Raw genomic sequence first — 25,638 nt, forward strand, 5'->3', positions numbered from 1 at the left:
TACAGGGAATAGAAATTTAACAAAGGAGAAAGTGAAGAACTCTTCAGGATAACAATGAAAAAAACAGGGACAGAGGGCAACCAGACCAGATTGGAGTAGGTTAGAAGCCCCCAGAAGACTCTTTTTCAGGAAATGAGATCGATAGAAACCTGATGTATTTAATTATCTTTAGAAAATTTTTAGGCAAAGGCTCAGGTTTGAATTGGTGATAAGTATATAAAATAATAAGTGAAAAAATTGTAAACTCGGTGGAAAACAGTGTGTAGTAAAGGAGATGTTATAATAAGTCCAGTCCTTGGGACATGGTTTGGGATAGCTGATGTCCATGCCATTTACCTCCAATAGTAAACCTTATCCGTTTACTCCACTTCGGTGTAATATTTTCATTATTTGATTTGGACTATTATGGTTAAGAAGCAGCTCTAAAGCAAGGACAGCGTATCTGGCCTGTGTGGCCTGTTTTTGTACATTTGATAGATTTTCTTTTTTTTTTTTGCTAAGACAGTTTTCATTTAAAAATATATATATTTTTGTCGATTTCAGATAGGAAGGGTGAGGGAGAGAGAGATAGAAACATCAATGATGAGAGAGAATCATCGATCAGCTGTCCCCTGCACGCCCCTACTGGGGATCGAGCCCGCAACTCAGGCATGTGCCCTTGACTGGAATCAAACCCGGGACCCTTCAGTCCACAGGCAGATGCTATAACCACTGAGCCAAACCAGCTAGAGCGGGCCTTCATTATTTTTGCGTCCATGTTCATCTGGGATGTTGACCTTAAGTTTTCTTGTCTTATAATGTGTCTGATTTTGTTATCAGGGTATTGCTGGCCTCACAGAATTAGTTGAAAGTTGAGGAATAGTTCCTCCTTTTCAATTTCCTGGAATATTGTGTATAGAATTGCTATCACTTCATTCCTCTTTGTGGGAAAGTTTTAAAATACAAATTGAATTTCTTTAATAAATATAGGACTATTTGAATTATCTCTTTCTTCTTGAGTGACCTTTTAAAATCTGGAGAATCTTGGGGGGATGATATTCAAAATATTTAATAATGAGTATGCGGTAAATATCAACCAACCAGAGCAGATGCCAGTCTAACTAATTTTATGTATTTATTTGTAATGTATCTTTGTTGTTGAAAGTATTACAGATATCGCCCCTTTTTCCCCATTGACTCTTGTCACTTCCCCAGGCCTTTACCACATTATTGTCTGTGTCCATGGGATATGCATATATGCATATATGTTCTTTGATTAATCCAACTGATATGCCTGTGTAGGCGCATAATGCATGATAAACTGCCCTACCTGATTGGGAATACAGTTTCTGTTTAATGTCTCTTCTCCAATAATAATATTAAACATGTAGGGTAAGGTGTCTGGTGAGGTGTCTTATCTTTTGAGCATGAGTGCTTTTTCCTGTGTGTTAATTAGCTAGATCTGCTTCTGATCCGTCTTTCGAGTATGATGGATTCTGACTTAAACATACCCACCCACACTCACCACTCTGCTTTAGGGGCAGAGACCTCTCATGTCTTCTGTTTATCAAATGTAGGAGATGGGAGATGGCCTGACTACTTAGACTGAATCAGGTCCCACCCCTCTTACTCAGATTGCTGCCCCTTGGCCCTTCCTGTACCTTGTATCTTTTGCTTCTGTGCTTAAAACAGACTGAGAACACTCTCATCTTTCACAGTTTATCCTCCTGTGCATACTCTGGGCTATAATTTTTTCAGTCCAATTACATCTAGTTTCTGTTTTCCATGGATTTCTCTTTTATTACTTTTTGTTTTGTTTTGTTTTATAATGCTTTAAGAATTTGTTCTCTTTAAAATACATTTTCTGTTATTTCCACATAACCTATATTATATATTTTTGCTATTTAGTGTGAATTGCCATCATTTTTTCCTTTACTACTATAATAGTGTCCTAACTTATTTTCTTTTTTAAAAAAATATATTTTATTGATTTTAGAGAGAGAGGGAGGAAGGGAGAGGGAGAGAGAGAGAGAAACATCAGTGATGAGAGAGAATCATGGATTGGCTACCTCCTGCACATCCCACACTAGGGACATGCACTCTGGGCATGTGCTCTGACCAGGAATCGAGCCCTGACCTCCTGGTTCACAGGTTGACGCTCAACCAATCAGCCATGCCGGCCTGGCCTAACTTATTTTCATTCTTGCCAACATAGAGTCTGTTGTCTATTTGATAGCTATAGTGCTCTTATTAAAACAAATCAAATCATTTCCCCAAACTTGAAAAAAAAACTTCTCCAGTGGTTTCCTGTCACATTCAGAATAAACTCCAAAGTCTTTATGATTCCTTACATGATCCTGTTGCCCTTTTCCTAGTACTCTCTTTGTCCTAAACAATCCCTCCATTATCAATTCTGTTTAATCTATGCTGGCGTTTTTGCTTTAAACATGTTTTGAGTGTTTTCTTTGCAAGGCCTTTACACTTGCTCTTTCTTGACTAAATAGCTATAGATTTCTGTTTATGTGAAAGAGGCCTTCTCTGACCATCTACCTAAATACCTGGCCATAACATTCATAGGATCTATCACTACCTAAAATTAATTATTTGTTTATTGTCTCAACTACAAGAAAATGTTTCATTTGAGCAGAGACTTTGTCTTGTTCACCACTATATCCTAGAACACTTGCATATAAAAATTTGTCAGTATGTACTCAATGGAAGAATGAACAAATATCTAGCACTTAACTGTGCTTGGGAAAGTGTGTGGATGTGCCGAGGCCACATATTGATCCCATGTGCACTTCTATTAGTTATGTCACTGGAAAAGTAAAGCAGTGTGAGAAGTATGTTGAATAGAAGTAGTTTGTTAGATTATCAACTCTCTATTGATTTGTATACAAATAAGGCTCTTGAAATATGACTGTAAAACGGATGTGCTAATTTAACCCTTGTATGTCCTTCTAAGCTTGGGTGGATATTTTCTGCTTTCCAGTATAGTATATTATATGTAACTAGAGGCCCGGTACACGAAATTCGTGCACATTTAGGGTCCCTAGGCCTGCCGGTAATCAGGACCAATCTGTGGGGCAATTGGCAGGGTGATCAGAGGTCCCGCAGGCACTCACCTTGGCTGGCCTGGCGCCGCCTGCTCACTGGCCCCATCCCCTGCCACTGTTGCCGGTCGCCTCCCTCTGCTGAGCTACCAGCAGGGCAATCGGGGGCTCCGCTCGCACCCTCCTTGGCTGGCCTGGGGCCTATGGGCTGGGGGCAGCTCCTGCATTGAGCATCTGCCCCCTGGTGGTCAGTGTGCATCATAGCACAGTTGTTCTACTGGTCATTCCACTATTTGGTCGATTTGCATATTAGGCTTTTATTATATAGGATTGTATTACAGTATTATTTACTATATTTGGTCCTATTTGTTGGGTTTCTGGTTTTCAGGAGTTTATTCACAGTAGGATCTTTGCATCCTGCATTTAGGCTATCAAATTGATAAAGGAAGCTTATCAATTCTAGGAATTCTGGTTCTGTATTTTTGGGAATCATGGATTACATCATAAGAATTGGTTGCTGTTTTTTTATTGTTGTACTAGCTCCATTTTTTGCATCAAATAATTTTTTCATTGGCGATCAACTATATAAAACTTAATTTTTTAGTTCTAGATATTAAATAAGTGCATGAGCCAGTGTAATATGGTGTAAACCAAATTTTTATTTACTTTTGCAAAAATCACATTGTGCAGGCATTAGGCTCTGATATACAAGGTGCATTAGTGTAATAATGCCCACGACCAGCTCATGCTGGAAGACTGGGAAACTGTACCGTGTTTGGCTTTGCATGAGTCCCATTATTTAGAGCCCATTTCTTTGATAAGTACATGCTGGTGAATCTATAGTAAAAATGTACTAAATTGTCAAATATGCTGTCTTCTGATTCTTTTTATTTCCTTTAAATATGTAAAATATTTAGTAGATGAGAGGTTCATGCTCTTGAAAAATACACTAATTATTCTTTAGTTTGGTAAGTTACAAAGATTTTTTTTTATTAAGCCAGCAGTGTTTTGTTATATAGAATGATAAGGAAAAATATTTCATTATTCAGTATAAAATTTATCTCAGTGTAAGAGTATATCTGGAATAGGGGCATCACTAATGCACAAAATTATTTTGTTGTTTTAGTAGTTATCGTGATAAAAATTATTTAACTTTCAACATGGTTTTCTTTAGGAATAAAGAAAATAAACATAACATGTAATAATATATATGTGCTGGCACTAGGCTGGATGGTTTCACATCATCCTCATTTATTTCTCAGAGTAGTACTGTGAAGGTATTATTTTCAGTAGGAAATAATCAGGCTTTATACTGATATACACTCCAAATTTCATTCATATGAGCCTTGTTAGTAGCATGTATTTAGAATCTTTTCATTCTAATTCTTAAAATACAAATTTGTTTGTTAATGGTTGGATAAGAATTGAAAGACCTGACCTTAAGTGACAAATTCCTTTGAAGTGTCATTATTTCTAGTCCTATATTTCTTCAGACATTTAACTTCTTGTTGATTCTTCTTTGTGTAACACTTCTTTTTCCATAAAATTAAACTTGAAATTGGCCCTCTTAAGCAGTCACCAACCAGTGGTCCGCGAGGTCCGAAAGGTTGACGACTGCTGCTCTAGCTAACAATTTCTTGTTATCTTGGGGTACTAGGGATGTGTCACTGAGCTCATACTGGCCTATGCAAGGATATAGTAGTGTGTGTGTGTGTGTATTAGTTTGAATATTTTAAAAAATAAAACACAATTTTTGTTCTGTTCTCCCCCAATTAACAGTGTAAAGTAGCCATATCTCCAGAGACATACTTAAATTCTAATTTCTTGAAGTCTGTATAATGGTCCATAGCACAACTAAGCCATTATTAGATCGACTATTTCCTCATCTATGAGTGTTCATATTTTCAAAGTGATTCATAATACTATATTTAGTAATATCTTAAACTCTTGGAATATGCAGCCCCAAGCACATTTTGTGTCAGAACATATTGAGTATCTTACTTATAATTATAATTGGCCTAGTTAACACTAGAAGCCTGGTAGAAGCCACTCCTTGCTTGTCCATATTTATGAAAGAAATGGAATAAAAGCATACCAGCTAGCAAGGTTCAAAAATATATGTTGGACCTCTAGAAAGATTTTGATTTATTATATCTTATCTGAATTTTTCTGCAAGAGATAAAACCTCTTTGAAAAACATTATAAATTTTATTATTTAAATTTTTTTTTATTGATTTCAGAGAGGAAGGGAGAGGGATAGAGAGAAACATCAATGATGAGAGAATCATTGATCAGCTGCCTCCTGCACACCCATTATTGGGAATCGAGCCTGCAAACTAGGCATGTGCCCTTGACCGGAATTGAACCTGGGACCCTTCAGGCTGCAGGCTGAAGCTCTATCCACTGAACCAAACCAGCTAGGGCAAAAACTTTATAAATTTTAATGAAGATTCACAAACAGTTGGATAACAAAGGATGAGGAAGGAACCTATTAATAAAGCCTTGGGTAAAATTATTATTGAGTGAATACATTTGTTTTCTTTCATTTGAGGAGCAGTTTGAATTTAATAAATTTTATTCCAATGAGAGATTAAAGAGCTGATTTCCACAAGGGGGCAGACTGAGACAACCTGAAAAACTTCATACTATAAACAACATTTATTTTAAATTCATAGTTGATTTATTAAGACGGAAGGGGAAACCACCAGGGTCTAGAAATGAGTGGAGAGATAACTGGCTGACCATCCCTTGAATGGTACCATATGTTGGTGGCTTCCACCTACCTCTTTCCCAGTGCGTGCAACATTCATGGACTGTTGGCAGGTTGGTAACTCAGCTATGGCTATCGTCAGATTTGCCTTGGTGAGTGGAAATCCATATTACCAATCCCCTGTATAAATTCCATCCCTATTACCATGACCTCTTTGTTAATGAGCCCATTGGTCAAGCATAGAGTGGTTGGGTAAAGATACTGGCTGAGTCCTCCAAACAAAGCATCTTATTTACTGGGTTAGCATGCATCTAATCTGCAGAGTTTGCTATTTGGTAAGTATTCACATGGGACACAAGTTATATCATACTCTTTGCCCTTTCAAAGAGGTCTACCAATATACCTCATCTTCAGATTTCCTTGTTACCGGTTTTCTAATTATTCATTTTTTAATTATTCATATCACTAAACACTGTTCATGAGTTAGTGTAGAACTAGTACCTCTGTCCTCTCTCCTTGCAGGCAAAATGAATAACTAGGTACCCTGTTCACATTTTTGCCAAGAAGGGTTTTTCTTCACCACTATCCTTTGGGACTACCCTAGAGTAGGATTGTAGTGTTGTTGTCTTCCTCATGTTGTTTTGCAGAGCTATCAGTAAACAAACATGATTACCCCACCCTCCACCCAGTGAGATGGTCACAGAGAATTCTTCATGAAATCAAATATATCCAGATCGAGAGAAAAGGAGCAATATAGCAGAAGTAGGAACCTTGGGCATCTAGGCCACTTGCCCATACAAGTTATTTATGCCTTCAGAACCTGCTCAAGCCTGATCTTATGTACACTTCTTTCTTTTCATAATGAAGTGCTGCAGTATACACCAATCATATTGCTTTGTTGGTTCAACAATACTTAGTTCATGGTGGGCTGCCCAGGTCACATGGTAATATAGTGGCCCATGGTCAAGCATTCATTCTAAGGCTCTGTGGTAAGCCAAAAACTATTTTTCAAAAAAAGGACAATAGTTACTTGCACAGGATAGCATAGTTTTAAAATAAAATACTAGAGGTCTGCCCTGAGAGTCAACTAAATTTCTGTAATAAGCACCATACAAGATTCCCGTTCGCCACAGATACTTCAAGCAACATTGGATCTGGTGGGTTATACTACCCAAGTGTCAAAGCAGCTTTCACAGCAGCCCATACTTGTTTCCAAGCCTTCTCTTGTTCTGGGCCTTTCTCACACTCAACAGTCTTGGTCAATGGTTCATAGTTTCATATACTGATATATATGAGGTACAAGTTGCTTCAGAAGTTCAAGCGCATCTTTATCATTCGTGAGAGAGTAGGGCAGCAACTTCTTCACTTTGGAAAGCCTATTGCTCAAGACCATAAGGCTCACCGAAAGTTCACTGATGGGGAAGACCTCTGGATTTTTGTGGGATTTATTTCCCACCCTCTGACATGCATGTATTTTAACCACAATATCTAGATCAGTTGCTGCTTCCTGTTCACCAAGTCTAATCAGCATGAAATTATCAATGTAGTAGACCAGCATGGTGGCTTATGGGATGGAAATGCAGTTAAGGTCCCTGTGGATTAGATTAGTACCTAGAGCAGGAGAATTAATAGGAGGTAGGGCAGTTAAAATGTGTAGCTAACCCTGACAGCTGAATGCATACTGCTTATGATGATCTCATTCTCAAGTCAATAAATGCAAACTAGATGCCAGGGATATGTTGATTTGCTTTAGCAACAAAACCACATTTAAAACAGTAGCAGCAGCAGGAATCACACCTGAATAAGTTATAAAAATTAACTGTCATTCTCTGTCTTCTGCATAGATCGAACAGACAAATTGAGTGGGGATATGGTAAGAGTTATCACCCTTGGATCTTCCCAGTGTTTAGTGATTGGACCAGACATTTTACCTTATACTCTAGAGACTGATTGAATTTGATTTTGGATATAGGTATGGAACTTTACTCTGCAATACAGTAGTCAGTCATTGGTTACCTGTGGCTGTTGAATACTTGAAATGTGACTAGTGTGAAGGAAAATGTGTTGTATGTGTAAAATATACACCAGATTTTGAGATTTTTCTATCTCTGTTCTTTTCAAGAATGTTTGCCTTTATTTATTGAAGCATTCTTCTAATAGTTGCTTTAAGTTCTTTATTTTATTATTATAATATCTGTGTAATCTCAGGAATGACATCTTTTTATGGATTTTTTCCTTCTCAAGTTGAAATTTTCCTGTTGGATCATACACCATATAATTTTGGATTATATCTTGGACATTTTGAATATGACAATATGAGACCCTGGGTTTTATTTAAAACCTAAGGAGAATGTTGAGTGTGTGTGTGTGTGTGTGTGTGTGTGTGTGTGTGTGTGTCAGTTGCCAGTCAACTAGATTATGTTCACGACAAAGGTTCCTAACTATTTTCTAGGGGCTGTGGTCCCAATGTGTCAGTTCAGTTTTCTAAGCACTTGCAGTAGTACTCCTTAGTTCAGTTCCACATATGTGATCCATTATCGATTCTGGTATCAAAGTGGTGGTATATCTTGTTGCTGTATTCTCAAAGCCTGTGGCATATTGTTTAGGACCAGATCCATGCATGCAGAGCTCAGAGATGGTACCAGAAGTTCATGGTCAACTTGATGGGATTGTTTTCTTTGCTATCCCACCTCACCCCAATCTCACCAACACTTTCCAGTTCCCCAGAATCTCCCTTCCCATACTCAGGCTAAAAAATAGGGACTCTAGTTTCCTGTTTTGCTGTTCAATTTCGGCCACTGTATCTGTATCCAGGTTAAGTGATAAGAGGAAAAGCAGCAATGAAAATTTGCCTCACATTTTTGGGATCATATTTCCTTGAGTCAGAGAAAAGGATTACCTTCTCTCAGAGTTTTAGGTACCTGCCCAGTCACCACTACTACCTCTGTGCCGCTGCTGCCCTAGAATTGCCTGGAGACCGAGGGCGGGCGGGAAGCGAATTTCCCTTGGTCTCTCAGACCAGTAAGGGCCTCCTTTCCTGCTCCTCACCAGAAAGGGAGGAATTTTCTTGGAGCTTTTTTTTTTTTTTTTTTAAACCCCGTGTACACTTAAGGAGTTTTGGGCTGCCTCTGAGTCCAGGCCAGGCAATACCTGAGGAAGAAACATGATAAGTTGCTCGGCTGGTGTGGCTCAGTGGTTGACATATGCATGAACCAGGGGGTCATGGTTTGATTCCAGGTTAGGGCACATGCTGCCTGGGTTTTGGGCTCGATCTCTAGTAGAGGGCATGCAGGAGGCAGCCAATCAATGATTCTCTCTCAGCATTGACATTTCTATCTCTCTCTCCCTCTCCCTTCCTCTCTCTGAAATAAATAAAAACATTTTTTTTTTAAGTGGTAAATTCACCACCACTTCAGTGGAACTTCATGTTCTGTGCTCCTTTCCCAGTCTGCCCATTACTATTTATTTTCAGGCTCCTCAGATATGCAGCCTTTTTATTGTTATGTTTGTGTGTTTAATTTTTAAAAAGTAGATTTTATATTTTAGAGTAGTTTTGGGTTCATAGTAAAATTAAGTGGAAAGTACAAAGAATTTCTATATGCCTCTTACACCCATGTTTACACAGCCTCCTCCACTATTAACATCCTGCTCCACGGAGGTACATTTCTTACAACCTACATTGACACATCATAATCATCCAAAACCATATTTTACAGTAGGATTTACTCTTGATGTTTTGTACATTCTGTGGATTTTGAGAAATGTATAATGACGTGTATCTACCATTATAGTATATAGAATAGTTTCACTGGCCTACAAATCCTCCCTCTACACCAGCGGTTCTCAACTTGTGGGTCGCGACCCCTTTGGGGACCAAACGACCCTTCACAGGGGTCGCCTAAGACCATCGGAAAACACATATATAATTACATATTTTTTTGTGATTAATCACTATGCTTTAATTATGTTCAATTGGTAACAATGAAATTGGGAGTCACCACAACATGAGGAACTGTGTTAAAGGGTCGCAGCATTAGGAAGGTTGAGAACCACTGCTCTACACTCTGTTCATCCTTCCCTTCCTTCAGTTCCTGGAAACCACTGATCTTTTTACTGTTTCCATAGTTTTGCATTTTCCAGAATGTCATATAGTTGGAATTGTACAATATATACCTTTTTCTGATTGGCAGCTTTTACTTAGTAATATACATTTAAGGTTCCTCCATGTCTTTTCATGGTGTGATAAGCTCATTTCTTTTTAGCAATGAATAATATTACATTGTCTGGATGCATTACAGTTTATTTATCCATTCACTTAGTGAAGGAATTCTTGGTTGCTTCCAAGTTTGACAGTAGTGAGTAAAGCTGCAGTAAACACCCACGTGCAGTTTTTTGTGTGGCTATAAGTTCAACTCATTTGGGTAAATACCAAGGAGCAGGATTGCTGGATTATAAGGTAGGAGTATGTTTAGTTTTGTAAGAAATTGCCAAACTGTCTTCCGAAGTACATTGTCCATTTTGCATTCCTACTGGCAATGAATGAGAGTTCCTTTTGCTTCACATCCTTGTCAGCATTTGGTGTGGTCAGGGTTTTAGATTTTGACTATTCTAATAGGTGTGTAGGGGTATCTCATTATTGTTTTCATTTGCAATTTAATGGTATATAATGTTGAATATCTTTTCATATGTTTATTGCCATCTATATACCTTCTTTTGCCTGTGTTTTACATTTTCTTGTTGTTGAGTTTGTGTATTTTGGGTAACAGTTCTTTATCAGATGTGTCTTTTGCAAATATTTTCTCCCAGTCTGAAGTTTTTCTTATTTTCTTGACAGTGTTTTTCACACCGAAGTTTTAATGTTAATGAAGTCTAGCATATCAGTTATTTCTTTCATGGATCATGCCTTTAGGGTTATATCTAAAAAGTATTTGCCACATCCAAGGTCATTGAGATTTTCTCCTAGGAGTTTTATAGTATCGCATATTTTTTTTAGGTATATGATCCATTCTGAGTTAATTTTTTTTGAAGGGGTATAAGGTTTATTTTTAGATTCTTTTTTTAAAAAATGTGGATGTTCAGTTGTCCCAGCACTATTTGTTGAAAAGGCTGTCTTTTCTGCATGTATTTCCTCTTTGCTACTTTGTCAAAGATGAGTTAACTATATGTGGGTCCATTTCTAGGCTCTGTATTCTATTCCATTGATCTATTTGTTTATTCTTTTTCACAGTATCACACTGTTTGATTACTGTAGCTTTATAGTATGTCTTGAAGTTTAGTATTGTCAGTCCCCTGTTTTTGTTCTTCCCCTTCAAATATTGAGTTGGCTATTCTGGTTCCTTGACTCTCCATATAGACATTAGAATTAGTTTGTTGATATCAGCAAAAATAACTTCCTGGGATTTAATTCCGATTGGTCTGTTAGATTAGTTTGGAAAGAGCTGACATTTTGACAATTTTGATTCTTCCTATCCATGAATATGAACTCTCTCCATCTATTTATATATTTGATTTCTTTCATCAGAGTTTTATCGTTTTTCTGATATGGATAGTGTACATTTTTTAGAATTATATGTAAGTATTTTATTTTTAAAATTTATAGCCTGGTCCGGCCAGTGTGACTCAGTGGTTGAGCGTCGACCTAGGAAACAGAAGGTCACGGTTTGATTCCTGGTCAGGGCACATGCCCGGGTTGTGGGCTTGATCCCCAGTAGGGAGCATGCAGGAGGCAGCTGATCAATGATTCTCTCTCATCATTAATGTTTCTATCTCTCTCTCCTTCTCTGAAATCAATAAGAAAATATATATTTAAAAAAAATCATAGCCTGAATTTAAACATTCCTATCATATCTGGGTCTGCTTCTGATGTATGTTCTGTCTCTTCAAAGTATTTTTTTTTTAATTTTTTTTTTTTTTACCTTTGAGTATGCCTTGTAAGTTTCTGCTGAAAAGTGGACAACTTGTACTGGGTAATATAAACTGTGGTAAATAGTAATGTAAATGTAAGGTGGGGGCGGAAAAGCGTCCTGTAGTCCTATGATTAGGTCTCAGTCTTTTGGTAAGCCTATGTCCCTGGACTGTGAACTTCTTTGGTGCTTCTCAATTGGGAGGTTGTTTTGTTTTTGTTTGTTTGTTTTTTTGTCCCTCTTGGGAAACTGGTAGTGAGCTCTGTGTATCCTTTCAAGGGTTTATATTTGCATTCAGTGGGTGAGTAAAGGTAAAATATGCTCGTTCTATCTTTCCTGGAACTGGAACCTAGTCAAGTTTTTCAATATCAAATCCTTGCTGGTACTTGTTAAACACTCATACTCTTTGTTTCTTTGTATTAATTCTGTTATGTAAAATTAGGGAAATTTTTGGGCTGAAGGCTTTCCCACATTGTATATATTTAAAAGGTTCCTCTCCAGTGTGAATTCTTGTATTTCTATAAAGGTGAAAGGGATCATTGAAGCCTTTCTCACATTCATTACACATAAAAAGTTTCTCTTCTCTGTGTGTTCACCTTTCCCCCATGGGATGAGTGACTTCTGATAACTTATCCATAGTCACTTCATTCATATAATTCCTCATCAGGATCTTCTCATGTGTTCAGTAAGGTTAAATAAAGTTCCTTTTAAAGAGTATTTTGAATTCATTATAGATATAGTGTTTCTCTCTTGTGTGTATTCACATAGGCATTGTGAGCTTAATGTTCCTCCTGAAGGCACTTTCTCAGTCATTGCATTTGTAGAGTTTCTTCCCAGTGTGGATCAATGCTCTGGTGAATAGTAAACTGAGTGATTCAGCTGTAGGCCTTCCCATAAGACTTTGTGTTCATAGATTGTCTTCCCAGTATGTATTCTCTTGTGCACCACAAGACTAGAGATGTTCCTGAAGAATTTTCCACACTTTTTACCTTAATAAAGTTTGTCTTCAGTGTGAGATCTCATGTACGTTTTGGGGATGAAAATAGCCTAGATGCTTTCTTGCTATGAAATTATTTAAAGAGTTTCCTTTCATTTTTAAATCTCCCATGTCTGTAACAGGAATAATAGTTACTGAAGGCTTTCTTATAATTCATACATTCATGATTTTCTCTCCTCTATGATTTCTCTCCTACAAAATAAGATTAGTATTCCCTCTAAAGGGCTTTTTTACATAGATTACATTCATAACACATATCTCACTAAGATTCCCTTTTACTTGTATCTCATTGATGCAGACATTGTAAGGAAAAGCTGAGTTTTCCCTCTCTGATGCCTGCTTTCACTACTTTCTTTCAACTGTGTTGGGAGATCCTAGCCAGTGCATTCAAGCTTTTGTAAGAAAAGACGTTCCTTCTGTGTTGAGATCAGGATCATGAGAAGAAAACACCAATAGGATACGTAGGTGGAAGGGTCAGCTCTGGGCCTCCACAGAAGACTAGAGGCCTGGGTCAGCTAAACCATCCCTATCCTCCCAGAACCCAGGTTTCAATCAGACTGAGGGGCAAAAACAGTAAACAAGGCAGATAAAATACCTATTGTTAATGATGCTTTCATTGTAGAGCAGTGATTTTCAGCCAGTGTGCCATAAGAATTTTTAAAACATGCAGTCCCTGGCTATTTCAGGGGCAATGACCTCTTTTTCCTTAGATTGTCAAATAAAAAATAGCAACAGCCAACATAACAATAGCTGTCCAGTGTGAATGAATCAAAAGTATACCTATTTTTTACATCAGATAGGAAAAAGTATATTTTTTGGTGTACTGCAGAATTTTAGTAATTAGTTTATATGTACCATGAGATGAAAAAGGTTGAAAATTGCTGCTTTAACTTTTGAGTTTTCTTAACTCATTTTTTTTTTAGCAGCTTTTTTGTAGATTCCTTAGAATTTTCTACATAGGCATTCATGCTCTCTGACTACATGATCCTATACTAGTTTTTACACTTCTCTTAGCCTGTTTCCTGCCTGATAGATCGACTGGTGAGAATATCCCCAACTCACAGAGTGGTATAAGCCTTGATTTAAAAGAACATTTGGAATAATGTAGGCAAAACCTCTTTGTTTCTGAAATATGTAAGAGCTCTTGACTTTAGGAGTTAGTTTATCACCATGCTATGTTTTGTTTTGTTTTTCTGTGTACGTTTTAAAAATAAACTTTTATTGAAGTATGACATGTAAACTGAAAAATTTGCAAATCATGTGTATGGTTCAATAAATTATGCTTGGGGGTTTGTTTTTTAAGTGTTATTTGTGGTTATTTACATAAGTTGAAATATTAGAATGTAGTTCTTTAGAATAGGTATTGCCTTAGGATAAAGAATTTTTAAATTAACTTGAACTTTAATCCTATATAATAAAGTGGTAATATACAAATTGACTGTTGTGCCCTCACACAAGATGGCTGTCACAAGATGGCCAGCAGGGGAGGGCAGATAGGGGCAACCAGGCCAGCAGGGGAGGGCAGTTAGGGGTGACCGGGATGGCAGGGAAGGGCAGTTGGGGGTGACTAGGCCGGCAGGGGAGCAGTTAGGCATCGATCAAGCTGGCAGGGGAGTGATTAGGGGGCAATCAGGCAGGCAGGCAGGTGAGCGGTTAGAAGCCAGCCATCCCGGATTGTGAGAGGGATGTCCGACTGCTGTGGGATTGGGCCCTAAACCTGCAGTCGGACATCCCCTGAGGGGTCCCAGATTGGAGAGGATGCAGGCTTGGCTGAGGGACACCCTCCACACACACACACACACACACACCCAGTGCACGAATTTCATGAACCAGGCTTCTAGTATCTAATAATCATCTGTATTAAATGCCTCCTATACAGAAGGCAACCAATTGATGTTTCTCTGTCACACCAATGTTTCTCTTTCTCTCTCTCCCCGTTTCCTCTCTCTCTAAAATCAATAATCATCATCATCATCTCAGGTAAGGATTAAGAAATGAAATATTAGTAATTATGAGTCAATAAAATTTCAGTCATCACTGTCTTTTTTTTTTAATTCTCACCCGAGTATGTACAGGAGGCAACCAGTTGATGTTTCTCACTCACATCAGTGTTTCTCTCTCTCTCTCTCTCTCTCTCTCTCTCTCTCTTTCTCTTTTTCTCTTCCTTCCCCTCTCTCTAAAAATCAGTAAAAACGTATACTTGGGTGAGAATTAAAAAAAAAGACAGTGATGACTGAAATTTTATTGACTCATAATTACTAATATTTCATTTTTTAATCCTTACCTGAGATGATGATGATGATGATGATTATTGATTTTAGAGAGAGAGGAAACGGGGAGAGAGAGAAAGAGAAACATTGGTGTGACAGAGAAACATCAATTGGTTGCCTTCTGTATGTGCCCTGAGTTGAATCCACCATCTTTTGGTATACAGGATGATTCTCCAACTAGCTGAGCTACTTGGCTAGGGCGGGCCTTGTACTTGCTATTTCTGTGCTTTCTTAGATCAGTTTTTGAATGTCTAATCACAATGTGTCCAACATAACTGAATATTTTCTGTCAAAGTAGCAGTTTATATTTTTCTGCCATTATCTCCATCACCTTATTTCAGTAACTTCTGTTTGGTTGATTGAAGCAAGAAAAGTGGTAGTCAAAAGAAAGGTAGGAAATAAAGATTAAGTAATTTGGGTTACCAATAAATATTCTCTTATATGCTTGGTAAATTGGATTCCCAATTTTTTACTTCCTTCCTGTTATAAAATTATATTTTCATTTCTTTTGCTATGTAATTTTTTAGTAGTTCTCACTAAAGTGTGCCAGGTGGAATGTGAGTGAACAGAGGCCTTAAATATGCTCCTCTGACTTGACTTGGCCTCCTGCACTTTTGTGACCTACCATAGAGAAGAAGAGCATTCCCTATGTAACTACTGACCCTTCAGTGAGTAGGCCCAAAATCAAAGACACATCAGAGTAGTTCTGAACCTGATAGCCCAATCTAGATCAGCTGATCCAAGTCATTCTGCAGACTTCATGAACATAAAGATAATGTTGTTGTGGAGACTACAGACATTTTGAGATTGCTGTTTACCCAAGAAAGATTGACTAATTCAGTCCAATTATGTGAATGCTTCCCAGTACTTTTCTTTACTTAAAACATATATTTTTTAGTTTTTTTCTCTTCCCTATAGCTACAGTGAGTTCAAGCACAATTTATAGGACAGAGAAGATGAAGGAAAATATTTTTACGCAGAAAAGTAAACTAGGACATCCAGATTGGACTAATTGCAATATTATTCCTTAAGGAGTATTATTAGATTCTAAAATTATCATCCAAGTTTTAACTTGGAACATTTCAAGTGAAAAGAGGTGCTTCACTCACTTGTACAGGAGGCAACCAATTGATGTTTCTCACTCACATCAATATTTCTTTCTCTCTCTCTCTCTCTCTCTCTCTCTCTCTTTTTCTCTTCCTTCCCCTCTCTCTAAAAATCAGTAAAAAACGTATACTCAGGTGAGAATTAAAAAAAAAAACACCTAGTGCAGTGGTTCTCAACCTTCTGGCCCTTTAAATACAGTTCCTCATGTTGTGACCCAACCATAAAATTATTTTCGTTGCTACTTCATAACTGTAAGGTTGCTACTGTTATGAATCGTCATGTAAATATCTGATATGCAGGATGATCTTAGGCGACCCCTGTGAAAGGGTCGTTCGACCGCCAAAGAAATCGCGACCCACAGGTTGAGAACCGCTGACCTAGTGGGTTTAAAGCAATATCTCATTGTGGCTTTGATTTGCATTTCTGTAATGACTAAATAATGTTGAATATCTTTTAATGTTGAGTGCTTATTATCAATTTATAGATCTTCTTCATTCCTTTGAAGGTCTTTTCAAGTCCTTTGCCTGTTTTTAAATTGTATTGTTTGTCTTTTTATTGTTAATTTGTAGGAGTTCTTTATACATTCTGAATTCTAGACACTTATCAGATACATGATTTGCAAATATTTTCTATCATTCTGAGGGTTTTTTCACTCTCTTGATAGTGCCCTTGATGCACAAATGTTTTATTTTCCAGTTTATTAATTCTATCTAATCTCTTGCTCAGTCCATCTATTAAGTTTATGTTTTCATAATTTTAAGTCATTGCTGAAATTCTATACTTTTATTTTTCTCAAATATTAAACATACCTTTTTTAAAAAAACATGCAACATGATACAGATTTGCTGCTGCTGCTGTTGTTGTTGTTAATCTTTACCCAAGGATACTTTTCTATGGACTTTTAGAGAGAGTGAAGGGAGGGAGAGAGACACAGAGAGAGAAACATCCATGTGAGAGAGACCCGTCAATTGGTTGCCTCCTGGGTGCAACCGAGGTATGTGCCCTTGATAGGAATCGAACCCTGAACCCTTCAGTCCACAGGTTGACACTCTATCCACTGAGCAAAACCAGCTAGGACAATACAGACTTTTAATACAGTATTTGGTCAGTATTTCTCAATAGAAATTCTCCGCACTTTTGCCCCAGTAATTCTGTACTTAGGATCTACATCTATAAAGAACTGCGTAAGTGGCCATTAACAAGAGACTGGTTAAATTATAATACATGATATACCACAGCAGTTTTCAAAATGAGTTGGAATTCCATATGCTGAAATTAAAACTAACACAATTGGGAACAATTGATTTAATTTTACTTCTTGGTTTAAACTACATTGTCATCATTTCATGTAAGACCATGTGCTTGTTTTTGATATTTCCCACTCTTTGTTTCCTAGCTTTATTGAAGTACTAGAGGCCTGGTGCATGAAATTCATGTGCTGGGGGGATGGGGGGGGGGGCGGGGGGAGCAGGCCTAAGCTGTCAGTTGGACATCCTTAGCGCTGCTGCAGAGGCGGGAAAGGCTCCCACCACTGCTGTTATGCTTGCCAGCCATGAGCCCGGCTTCTGTGGAAGCGCACTGACCACCAGGGGGAAGCTCCTGTGTTGAGCATCTGCCCCCTGGGGGTCAGTGCGTGTCATAGCAACCGGTCATTTTGCCATTCAGTCAACTTGCATATTAGCCTTTTATTATATAGGATGATTGATAAACACAAATGGTATGGATATAGTTAAGGTTTACTTTGAGGTCTATTTTGTCCGATATAAGTATTGCTACCCCAGCTTTTTTTTCATTTTCATTTGCCTGAAAGATATTTTTCCATCCCTTCACTTTCAGTCTGTGTGAGTCCCTTATTCTGAGGTGGGTCTCTTGTAGACAGCATATATATGGGTCATGTTTTTTTTATCCATTCAGCCACTCAATGTCTTTTGATTGGAGCATTTAGTCCACTTACGTTTAAAGTTATTATTGAAAGGTACTTGTTTGTAGCCATTTCTATTTTTTGTGCCTGTTTTCTTTCTTAGCTTTTTATTTCTTCTTTTTACACCAGTCCCTTTAGCATTTCTTGCATTGCTGGCTTGGTGCTGATAAACTCCCTTAGCCTTTTCTTGTCTGTGAAGCTTCTTATTTCCCCTTCAATTTTGAATGATAGCCTTGCTGGATAGAGTATTCTTGGATTCAGTCCCTTGCTTTGCATCACTTTGTAAATTTCTGTCCATTCTTTTCTGGTCTGATGTGTTTCTGTTGAGAAATCATTTGATAATCTAATGGGAGATCCCTTGTATGTAACGTTCTGCCTCTCTCTTACAGCCTAAAGATTCTCTCTTTGTCCTGAACATTTGCCATGGTAATTATGTCTTGGTGTGGGTCTTTTCGGGTTCATCTTGTTTGGGACTCTCTGTGCTTGTGTGACTTTTTTCTTCCCCACCTCAGGGAAGTTTTCTGACATTATTTCTTCAAATAGGTTTTCTAATCCTTGTTCCTCTTCCTGTTGTTCTGGCACCCCTATTATTTGTATGTTGCTTCGTTACATGTTGTCCCATAGCTCCCTTAGGCTCTCCTCCTGTCTTTTAATTTTTTTCTCCAATTGCAGTTCAGTTTGGGTGTGTTTTGCTTCCACATGATGTTTTGATAAATATATACATTGTGAAATGATTACCACAATTAAGCTAATTAAGATGTCAATTTGCTAAGATCCAGAACTTACTTATCTAACAACTGAAAGTTTGAACATCTTTCTTTTCCCTCAGCCCCCTAATTTGTGGTAACCACCATTCTTCTCTCTGTATTTTTAAGATTCCACATATAAGTGAGATTATGTAGTATTTGTCTTTGTATGTCTGGCTTATTTTGCTTATAATATCCTCCAGATTCATCATGTTGTCACAAAGGGCAGGATTTCCTTTTCTGAGGCTGGATAATATTCGTGTGTGTGTGTGTGTGTGTGTGTGTGTGTGTGAAATCACATTTTCTTTATTTACCAATAGAAACTGAGGTTGTTTCCAAATCATGGCTATTGTGAATAGTGCCACAGTCAGCATATGAATGCAATGATCTCTTTGAGGTAATTTTATTTCTTTTGATATATACTCAGAAGTAGAATAGCTAATTAATATGGCAGTTCTATTTTTAATATTTGGAGGAGCTTCCATACTGTTTTCCATAATGGCTCTACCACTTTACATTCCCATCAACAGTGTAAAGGGTTCCCTTTTGTCCACATTATTGCTAATACTTGTTATCTTTTGACTTTTTTTAATAATAGCTGACCTAACAGGTATGAAGTGATGTCTCATTGTGGTTTTGATTTGCATTTCTCTGATTATTAGTGATGTACCTGTTGGCCATTTTTGTGTCTTCTTTGGAAAAATACTTATTTGGGCCCTTTGCTCATTTTTAAATTAGGTTATTTAGTTTTGCTATTGGGTATGAATTTCTTAAATATTTGGATTTTAATTACTTACTGGGTAAATGGTTTGCAGTATTTTCTCCCATTCTGTAAGTTGCCTTTTTCATTTTGTTGATGGTTTCTTTTGCTGTGCAGAAACTTTTTAGTTTGATATAGTCTCACTTGTTAACATTTGTTTTTGTTACCTATGCTTTTGATGTCAAATCCAAAGAATCATTGCCAAGACCAGTGTTAAGGAGCTTTCCTTTTATATTTTCTTCTAGGAGTTTTATAGTTTCAGTTCTTATGTTTACATTTTTAACCCATTTCACATGATTTTTGTATATGGTGCAAGGTAAAGATCCAGTTTCATTCCTTTGCATGTGGCTATCTCATTTTTCCAACACAGTTTGTTGAAGATATTATCCTTTTCCCACTGTGTATTCTTAGTGCCCTTGTTGAAGTTTAGTTGACTATATATGCATGGCTTTATTTCTAGGTTATCTATTCTGTTCCATTGGTCTGTTTGCATGATGCGTGTCTGTCTGTATGCTACTACTAACTTATTTTGACTACTATAGCTTTATAATTTGAAATCAAGAAGTGTGATGCCTCCAGCTTTGTCCATCTTGCTCAAGATTACTTGATTCATTTTTTCTTACAAAGTTTTAGAATTGCTTTCTTATTTCAGTGAAAAATGCCATTGGAATTTTGGTAGGGATTGTATTACGTCTATAGATCACTTTGGGTAGTATGGACATTTTAACAATATTAATTCTTCCCAGTAGATGAACACAGAATATCTTCTATTGTATGTTTTTTAATTTTCTTTTATCAATGTCTTATAGTTTTCAGTATACAAATATTTTGCCTCCTTGGTTAAATTTATTCCTAAGTATCTTAGTCTTTTTTATGTTAAGCATACTACTTTAAATTCTGTGCCTCCTGGTTCATTTGTATCTCTTGTGAGACTATTTCTTCTGCATGGTCTTTCTGACTTACTTTTTTCATGTTATCTTATCTCTTCGTTATTGTTAATTAAGGGCCCGATGTTGTGTATGAAAATTTGTGGAAATAATTTGAGACCTATGGTGACGTTGTTATCTTCCTCTAAGAAGATTTATGTTTGTTTTTAGCAGGCACTAGCAATCCAAAATTGCCTTAACTTAATTTTGTGGTAGACATGTGGAGCTGGGTTTCAGTTCTGTAAAGGCCAGCCTAGTTTGGGTTTATATTTACTCCCAGAGTGTAGCCCTTTGACCTTCCAAACAAAAGTGTTGGAGTTTTACCAGGCCCCCCTCCACAACTTTGTTCTCCCTTCATGCCAATATCTGTCTTTCCAGCTCTATAAAACTGTCAAATGCCTGGCTTCAGTTTTCTTCTGTAATTCTTCATTATGCTATTAACTTCACAGTGCCTTCAGGAAGATTTAAAATATATACAGGGTGTCCCCAAAAATGTATACACACTTTAACAGCTGATAGCCCAATTAATGTTTCTTACCTTTCAGATTTAACCCATTGGACTTAATAATGGCAGCCAAAGTGTGGTTATTTTTTTTTATTTTTTTATTTTTTTTGGAACACCCGAAAAATGTTCTAGTTTTATTAGGGAAAAGTTGGTCTGAAGTATATAATCTAATCTGACTTTCTTAGGAGTTGAAGTTAACAGTATGTAAATGGAAGTAAACAGCATATAGTTTACTCTTTTTAAAATGTTAGAGATAGATTCAAAGGTTGCCATATAATAATGTCAGTCTTTTATCCACTTGTATGTTCACATACTTTCTTGGAAGAGGGGACGAGCAATAGTTATAGTGACCTAGTAGCAAATGCATATATTGGATTGTTAAGCAGGTGAATATCTTTTTTTCGTGTTTGTCTTATGGGGTAGGGGAGGGGGAAAATTGAAGACCTTGATCTAATTGTAATACTTACGGCTTTACACTATAATTATTTTTTATACTTAGAGGCCCAGTGCACGAATTCATGCAACAGTGGGGTTTCTCAGCCTGGCCTGCAGGATCAGGCCGAAACCCACTCTCCAACATCTCCCGAGGGGTGCCATGTTGCAAGAGGGCGCAGGTCAGGCCAAGGAACCCCACCGTGGGGCTGGGGAGGGACGTGAGAGGTTGGCCAGCTGGGGAGGAACCGCAGGAGGGCTTCAGGGCATGTCTGGCCCATCTCAGTCTTGATTGGCCAGACCCCAGCAGCACGTCATAACACGTCATAGCGACTGGTCAACCTGTCGACTGCCTGCCCCCCCCGGTGGTCAGTGCACTTCATAGCGAGCAGTTGAGTGGCCTTAGCATATCATTAGCATCTTATGCTTTGATTGGTTGAACGGATGACCAGATGACCGGACACTTAGCATGTTAGGCTTTTATTATATAGGATATGCTATTCTGAATCATCCTAAAAGACAAATTTTAATAGAGAAGGAAGAATCTTTTCTCACCAACTCTTTTGTTTCCATCCTCTTCTGTCTAACAGGTGGCATCTCCACAGAAAGCGACTGTGCTTTTGAGCCAGACTACGCCGTCCCACCACTTCCAGTGAGTGAAGGTATGCAGCACATTCGGATTATGGAGGGCATGTCTCGCTCTCTTCCATCCTCCCCCTTACTCACACATCAGTCTATCAGTGTTCGGCTCCAACCTGTGAAGAAGTTAACTGGTAAGGACCTTACCTAAATTAAGTATGTTTAACAGGAAACCTAACAGTATGACGTTTTAGGTCATATCAGATCTGTTTATGTACATCTTTAGGTTTTTTTCCTTTTTGGCCTTCCTAATGTCATAGACTCTTGGAAAGAGGAGCTTCTACTGATTTTAATTTAGGGAATTAGAATAGTATTCAGTTTAACAGATTGATGTATTTATTTTCTAAATGATCCATCTGTTGTGGGCATATTTTTCTAGGCTTTCAGGAAATTTCAAGTTTTGCCAGAATACACTGTTGTTCTGATTTCATTTTATCAGCTTGTTCATGTCAGATTAACAGATGGAGATATTATAATTTTAGGATAATAAGAGCTTCATAGTTCAGCAAAGGTACATTAGTCATGTTTTTATTTGAATTCTTGATTTGTATATTTCATATCTATTTTTAAGCTGATTTAGATATTTTCCTCTCCATTGTACATTCCTCCAACTTCTTAGTATATTTACTATCATTCATAAGTTACGGATTGCACTGACTTTAATATGATCTCAAATATATATTGCCCATTCAGATCAAGTTGTTAGATCTGAAACTGTCTTCATTAAATGAACTTTTGTTTGTTTAAGCTTTTTCAGGAAAGACATTTTAGTATGTTGAATGAGACTTATGTGTGAAAATATGTAAGCCTGGGTCACTTTGTTAGATTTCTTTTAACATTATCAGTATATATCCGATGTCAGGAAGTTGACTAGTTTTGTTGGGTTATGAGTACATAGAGGCAATAAATTAAGTCATTCCCAAAGGATGTATTGACTATTTCCTATGTGTCTGGCATTGAGCTAGACAGTAGGGAGGTTTGATTATCATATGACAATTCTTAAGAAAATAGGAGGAGAGAGGAGGAAATAGAAATTTTAGACTCTTCCATTTATTTTTTTTTAATTTATTGGGGTGACATTGGTCAACATTAACATATAGGTTCTAGGTGGTTTTCTTTGTTATAAGATCTGTATATTGTACTGTATGCCCACCACCCAAAGTCAGATTTTCTCTCTTCCATCTATTTTGAATGAAACTTTTACAATGCTTATATTTTTTTCATTAAAATGATATTTCTTTATTGTATAGTTCCACAAAGCATCAGTCATCCCTCTTATATTATTTATTGTTTTTTAGGCATATTGAAATAGCAAACTCTACTTTGATTCTTGGGTTATTAGATAAAAGTCAGTAAAATAGCTGAGTAATATTTTACTAAAATACTTATTTTCTTCTGATATCTAAAAATAGGATAAATTTTATGTGATTCTGCATGAATAAAATTTCATTGCTTAGAAACACCCACTTTTTCTTGCAGTTTAAGGTATTATTGGTTACTGAATATAACAAAAAAACAAATTTGATGGCTGTCAAGTGGCTTCATTTTACCACACACTTGAAAAGAAATAGCCATTTCCTTATAGAAGTTAGCTGGCTAGCCTGAGGGTTTGGAGATAGCACTTTTCTATTTCATTTGCCTGTCCCAGTTTGAACTTCAACTTAAATAGTCAAAGATATATAGGATATATGAAAAAAAAAAAAATATATATATATATATATATATATATATATATATATATGAAGCCTAAGTGACTATTCGACCGGTAGCTATGTTGTGCACTGACCACCAGGGGGCAGATGCTCAATGCACAGGAATGAAAACATGAAACAGACTGATGAATTTCAGAGGGAAGGGGGGAGGGCGAGAAGAGATTAACCAAAGATCTTATATGCATACTAGAGGCCCGGTGCACAGATCCGTGCACCGGTGGGGTCCCTCAGCCTGGCCTGTGGGGATTGGGCTGAAATCGGCAGTCTGACATCTTCCAGGGGTCCCGGATTGTGAGAGGGCATAGGCCAGCCCGAGGGACGCTACCGTGCACGAATCCGTGCACCGGGCCTCTAGTATATATATAAAAACCTAAGCAACCATTACGACCGGCCGCTATGACACGCACTAACCACAGGGGGCAGACGCTCAATGCAGGAGCTGCCCCCTGGTGATCAGTGTGCTCCCACAGCCAACCTCCCGCGGTACCTCTCTCCCGGACTGGGTGAGACAGCCCCAATAGGCCCTATCGCTAGATAGGTCCAGGGACCCCACCTGTGCACAAATTTGTGCACCGGGCCTCTAGTATACATATAATAAAAAAGTCAACAACATGCCTAATATCACTCAGGTGATACAGGGGAACAGTAATAAGAGGTATACTTGGTTAATTACATGTATGAACTATTTAGTTTTAATTTCACAATGCCTGAAGTATATGTATCCTCTCAAACAGTTTTGTTTTACTTAATATATACACATAGTTCTAGTTTTTCTAGACTGTCAAGGACCTAAGAATTTAAAGTTTGAAAATGCATTTTTAAATTTCTTAATGAAAGAAATTTGTCTTTTGACAGAGGATGTTATAAAAAGTTTTCTGTGGCCAATTTTCTGCAAATTGAAAGAGATGTTAAGAATTTTCTAGTTTAACCTGGAATGAAATTAATCTAAACACTTAACTTTAAAATATTAGTAAATTGTTCATCAGTTATCTTTCCTTTCCTAATTATATTTTGTTTTGAATAAGTAAAGAGAAAGTTGAATGGAGAAAGATTACCTGACCATAAGGAAATTTCTACCAGAAAATGGTTCTTAACAAAACGCATTAATGTAATCTGGCCATTAGGGCAACACTTACTAATCTATCTATTTCCATGCATTTAAACTTCCAACTGTCTTATATTCCCTATATTCATATTACCAACCAAGTTAAATAAGTAGGGCCCGATTAGTCATCTTATTCTATTTTCTTTCTCACTTTCTAGTGTTTAATCCCTTTTCTGTGCTATAGTGAAGATATTTGTTTAGGCCCTAAAGGCACTGCTTTAGATACAGTTAGTAAAGTGGTAAAAAAGACATATTAAGGCCCCTGCCTTGAAGGTATTTATATTCCTACTGGGAAAGAGACTGGTAATAAACGTATAACCAATAAATAAATACTCTATTTTAGATAATTACAAGTACTATGAAGGTAATAAAGTAGGATGTAGGGTAGTGAGAGACTGGGGTGGTGGTAGGATTTATTTCTATGGAGTGGTCAGAGGAGGAAATATTTGAACTGAAATCTGAATAACAAAAAGGGGCCAGTCATGGGGAGACCTAGGGTCATAGCCTTCCAGGCAGAAGGAACAGCCAGTGCAAAAGTCCTGAAAGCAGAAAGCACCATTGGCATGGTCCAGGAATTAAAAGAAGACAAGTGTGGCTTCCGCAGAGTAAGTCAGGGGTGGGAGTACTAGAACATAGTTGGAGGGGTAGGTTGAAGCCAGAGTTTTTAGGGTCATAGTAAGGAGCCTACTCTTAGAATTTTAAGCAGAGCTGGAATGGGAAGTAATATGATCTGATATATCTTTTAATCAGATTTTGTTGTCAAGTATCTGAAGAATGGAGTATGAGAGACTAGTGTATCCCATGTTCATTAATCTTGTACATGATTTCCTGATCTTTAAATAGATCTTTAACTTCTAACAAGGGATAAAAAGA

General features: G+C 37.4%; 1 protein-coding gene across 1 annotated transcript in view; it reads left to right on the forward strand.

The window, feature by feature from the left end:
* The window catches only part of TANC2 (tetratricopeptide repeat, ankyrin repeat and coiled-coil containing 2), a 251,137-nt gene that overhangs the window by 66,063 nt on the left and 159,436 nt on the right, over window positions 1–25,638 (forward strand). Inside the window, exon 4 of the mRNA XM_081110818.1 lies at window positions 21,900–22,082. Coding sequence (XP_080966944.1) covers window positions 21,900–22,082 — 183 coding nt within the window. The remainder of the gene's footprint in view (window positions 1–21,899; window positions 22,083–25,638) is intronic.

The sequence above is a fragment of the Myotis nattereri genome (assembly GCF_964212035.1).
Source record: "Myotis nattereri genome assembly, chromosome: 16".
Lineage (NCBI taxonomy): Eukaryota > Metazoa > Chordata > Mammalia > Chiroptera > Vespertilionidae > Myotis > Myotis nattereri.